We start from the raw sequence: 4,581 nt of genomic DNA, 5'->3' as shown, positions 1-4,581 counted from the left end.
CTCACCTCAGCCTCCCAAAGGCGCGGGATTACAGACTGAGCCACCGAGCCCAGCTTGGAAGGCAGGTTTTTTGATGACATTGTGGGTCTCAGGCAAGGGGATTGAAGGGGTACCAGGTAGGGTGAGGAGGAGAGTCTTGCTAAGAAAGATTGATGTGGTAGGTCGGGAATTCAGGAAGGAGGGCTTGGGGAGCTATTAAGAGTACATTTAATAAAAGGGCTATTTGGGAGTTCAGTAATGCTGCAGTGTGTGTGCGTGCAAGCTCTAAGAGCAAACGGTAGCTGCTTGGTGGGTTGGGTGTGGCTGGAACCTGAACCATAGCATTCCCCTCATTTTCCATCTGTGTCATTCGCGTCCTCCTTCTTGTTGCAGCGTGAAGGCTTTTGGTGAGACTACTGAGAAAGCTTTTCTCCAGTGAGGCCCAAGCTTGAGCAAATACACCAAAGGGCACCTGGTGTAGCTGCTTGTGAGGGTGTGGCTGGGAGTTCAGTCATTTCTGCCTGAGACCAGGGTGGGGTGTGTGGGGGGTGGCCAAGTTGGGAGCATCAATGCCCTCCCCTGCTTCACCAGCCCAGACATGCCCAGCATGGACCTGGCCCAATAACATACCTCATAGGGTAACCCCACCTGCCAGCCCCTGTTCAGGGAGACAGGACATGACCTCTGGGGTGGCAGGGAGCAGGCGCCAGCATGACTCTAAGCTACTCACATGCTCCGAATGCCACAGTGGAATGCCACAGGGAAGTGTGTGTGCCTAGGATAAGGAGAGTGCTCCGAGGAGTCCAGCACAGGCATCCCCATCCTGACTCAGTTCCATCCCCTCCCATCTGAGGAAGTCTGGAGCTGATTAAAGGTGCTTGTTCCCTCTCAACTTCTCTTCTTTGTGAGGATGTGACCCTGAGTAGCGCTAGTCTGCCCTTATTTGGGAGCAAGTTGAATCTTCTTTCCGTTTTCTCTGTCACTTAGTCCTCCCGCTTTGTGCTTCTCTATTTTTCTCTATCTCTCTGTCCATCTTTTTCCTCTTACTTTGACTTGAGTCTCTTCCTCAGTTTTCCCTGTTTATCCTTAGGTTCTCCTATGACTGACTCCCTACCATTGCTCAAGTCTCTAGATTCTTGTCTCTTCCCTGCCCGCTCCCATCCCTCCTCACCCCCACCAGCCACCTCAGGCTTCCCTTAATCCCACACAGTGCTCTGGACTCAGCGCCACCACCCCTCCACTGCCTGCTATAAGACAGGAGACCACACTCTTTCGTAGGTGACATCACACAGTAATGTTCCTCCTTTCCTTTAGTCCCCCACCCCCACCCCATATACAGCTTGATGGCTGCTGGTCTGGTCTGTGAAGTTGCACTCTCAGCCCTTGCCCATTGCCAAGGTTTTCAGGGAATCCTTCAGGTGCTAGATGGCAGAGACATAGCAGGTCATACTTTCCAGCAGGGGATGTCAACAAGATCACCTGGTCTTGTGGGCAGGTGGGCTGTGGGGTTTTCAAAGCAGAGAGACAATAAGAACACTTCTATTTTCCACTTCCTTGGGAATGAGGACACCACCCCCAACCTAACCCCAGTATCTCCTCTCCCATCCCAAGTTTCATCTGAGATTTAAGCCTCTGTCCCCGAGTTGTTCCTCACCCGAGACGAGCCAAATGGATGTTCTCATAGACCTGGATTTCAGGTTTGAATTGAGGAATCGAGACATCTGGGAAGAAGGAGCCATATGGGATACAGAAGAGAAGTCACCAGACAACTCAGAGTTGTGTTTCTTACCACCCCTCCTCTAGGGAAGATGGGGTACAGAGGCAGGATGTGAGAACAACCCATTGACTCACACCCACATGCCCTCTTCTTCCCTCTGGGAAGGAGGACTCACCTCTGCTTGGAGTCCCCTGAACCCTCCGCCTCCAGAGCATGATGCTGAGAGCCAGGATGGTGAGTCCCTGGCCCACTGTGAGCAACAGCATCAGGATCCAGGGCACACCCCAGCCCATGGAAGGAGCACAGAGGGTGGGAGAGGCACCTGTGGAGGCTGTAGTAAGGGCAAGACCAGAAGGATAGGAAGAGAGGCAGTGAGGGGACCTGTGCTTCAAAGAGAGGCATCCCGCCATAGTCTGGTGGCCCCTTTCAAAAGAAGACTTCATGAGCTTCCCTGCCCCCAATATCCACCCTGACAGTTTGTCCCTTTGCAGGCTTCTCACCTGACCCCATGAGCCAACACGGATAGAGAGTGGCAATGCCCCTGCCCACACATAGGCAGCCAACTACAGAAAAGATCACCAGCTATAACTGCACCTTTCCCTCATACCCTTCATAGTAATTTACCCTTTCAAGAAAGAATAAAGTGCCTTCCTTTTATTCATTCTGCCATTTATTCACTCTATAAACACATGCTAGGCACCATATTAGGTGGTAAGGTTGTGAAGGAAAATAAGGTCCAGTCATTGTCTATTAATTTGCCTTTCCTTAGTGAACTAATGGCCATTTGCTCTCTGCTCCTGCCTTGTAAGTGAGTTATTCCACATCCAATAGCATTATTTCTTTTCATAATAACCTTTTTATTGTAAACAATTATTTTTTTCTCCTTCTGCCTCACAATCAATGGGCCATTATAGCACCAGTGCATATATCCTTTCTTCAAAAGACAACTCCCCCAGCAATAATTCTTATTTTCTTTTTCTTGCTATGGGAGATTCCACAAAAATCATAGATTACCCTATTTCTAAATTCTTGTGATATATTCCACAAGAATATAACTTTTGGCTGCTGGTCTATTCCACCAGAAACTAAAGCTTAACCAACCCCCCTTCTCTACTATGAATTCAGTCTTTTAAAAAAGTCCTCCTATAGGCAATGGCCTGCTCCACCAGAAGCCACCCCAACCTGCTCAGGTTTGTCTCCTATTTCACCTCCTCCCCTAGCTAGCAATTGAAAGATGTGCCAGATGCAGCATCCCTTCTCATCTTCTCCCTCAGTTTACCTGCCAGGCTAAAGCTGACCCCTTTGCTGTGAGGCATGAGGCAGCGGATGATTCTTGGTCTACGGCCTCTGGGCTCAGGAAGACCTTCCCCAGGACACACCAAGAGCAGAGCAGCTCCATCGCCCCAGAAGGACTGAACACGGCCTCTCACAGGACTCCTCCCCTCCAGCCAGGTCACAGAGTCCAGGCGTCTGGTAGGGACCACAGAGCATAGAAGGACAGAGCAGGAAGATCCATCTGCAGCCCTTGCAGATAACTGAGATCCTATGGGGAGGAAGAGACCCTTCAGTTCTTTGCCTAGACTTTTGGCCCCCAGTGACTCCTTGTCTGCAAGCCCTGCTAACCTTTTTTTTTGGTCTTTTTTCCCAAATAGTTTTGGGTTACATGATTGCATTATATAGTGGTGAAGAAGTCTGGGCTTTAAGTGTACTCACCACCCCCATCTGTGCACACTGTACCTGATAGGTGATTTTTCATCCCTCCACCTCTGCCTCCTCCCCCTTCCCACTCACCTTTGAGCACAGAGACGTCATATACTCTCCAGTTCTGGTAGTTTTGGTGCTGACCCAGCACAGCACACCAGTACCGCCCGGCGTCTCCCTCCTTGGACCCCTCCAGCCACAAAGAATAGTTCCCCAGCAGTTTAAGCCTAGATTCCCTTCCAGGTTTCCCAGGGTCTGGGGCTGCACTGGCCACCTGAACTTGGGCCACCAGGTTGGTGAAGGAAGCCGATGCAGGGCTGCGGAACCAAGACAGGAGTTCGTCCCCATGTAGAGTGGGTGGTGAGGGACATGGCAGCTCCATGGCCTCCCCCAAAGCCACGTAGATAGCCTGGATGTTGTCTGTGGGGAGAGGGTTGTGTGAGGCCAGAGTCCTTTATCAGATCAACAACCCCTGACTTGACCTTCAACTCCTTATTTCCGTCCCTTTTGGGTTCCCCAGCACAGCCTGGCTGTTGAACACATTTATCAAGTGACAGCTAGGCAAGGGTTTTCCTCCTCTCTCCCTTAACCAGTGAGGAGATCTGAGGGCAAGAAAGAAAAGACTTAAATAGTTGGCAAATGCTCATAACTCTTTTACTCATGTCTCCTTTTCTGGAAGTGTTTACCATCTCTTTTTATTTTATTTTATTTTTTTCCAAGCAATCAAGAAAGACGGTATGCAGCAGGGCTTGGTGGCTCAGCCTGTAATCCCGTGCTTTTGGGAGGCTGAGGTGAGTGGATTGCCTGAGCCCGTGGGTTCGAGACCTGCCTAGGCAACTTGGCTAGACCTCATCTCTACAATAAATCAAAAATTAGCCGGACTTGGTAGCGTGTGACTGTAATTCCAGCTACTCGGAAGGCTGAGGCGGAAGGATCACTGGAGCCCTGCAGGTCGAGCCTGCGGTGGCCGGGAGTGGCCACTGCACTCCAGTCTCGGCAACAGAGTGAGACTCCAACTCAAAAAAAAAAAAAAGACGGAATGCTCCCCATTCTTATTCTTATTTTCTAAAGACAACTGTATGAGGGGGGACCCAAAAAAGGGGGGAATTGCCTTTTGGAGAGTGGGTCCCTTGTAGTACAGGCTTCTCTCATTAAGTGTTCTTTTTTTTTTTTTTTTTTTTTTT

The 4,581-nt window shown here is 50.1% G+C and overlaps 1 protein-coding gene across 1 annotated transcript in view; it reads right to left on the bottom strand.

The window, feature by feature from the left end:
• Nucleotides 1-1,454: 1,454 nt before the first annotated feature.
• LY6G6F (lymphocyte antigen 6 family member G6F) overlaps nt 1,455-4,581 on the bottom strand; it is a 4,393-nt gene continuing 1,266 nt past the window's right edge. Inside the window, exons 2-6 of the mRNA XM_021717434.1 lie at nt 3,488-3,817; nt 2,976-3,239; nt 1,872-2,027; nt 1,634-1,700; nt 1,455-1,479 (exon numbers count right to left, since the gene is read on the bottom strand). Of these exons, the coding sequence (XP_021573109.1) occupies nt 1,455-1,479; nt 1,634-1,700; nt 1,872-2,027; nt 2,976-3,239; nt 3,488-3,817 (842 nt within the window). The remainder of the gene's footprint in view (nt 1,480-1,633; nt 1,701-1,871; nt 2,028-2,975; nt 3,240-3,487; nt 3,818-4,581) is intronic.

This window comes from Carlito syrichta, unplaced genomic scaffold (assembly GCF_000164805.1).
Source record: "Carlito syrichta isolate Samal-C Ts95f unplaced genomic scaffold, Tarsius_syrichta-2.0.1 Scaffold309736, whole genome shotgun sequence".
NCBI classification, from domain to species: domain Eukaryota; kingdom Metazoa; phylum Chordata; class Mammalia; order Primates; family Tarsiidae; genus Carlito; species Carlito syrichta.
The sequence above is the reverse complement of the archived record's forward strand: the minus strand, read 5'-3'. Positions and strand labels throughout refer to the sequence as shown.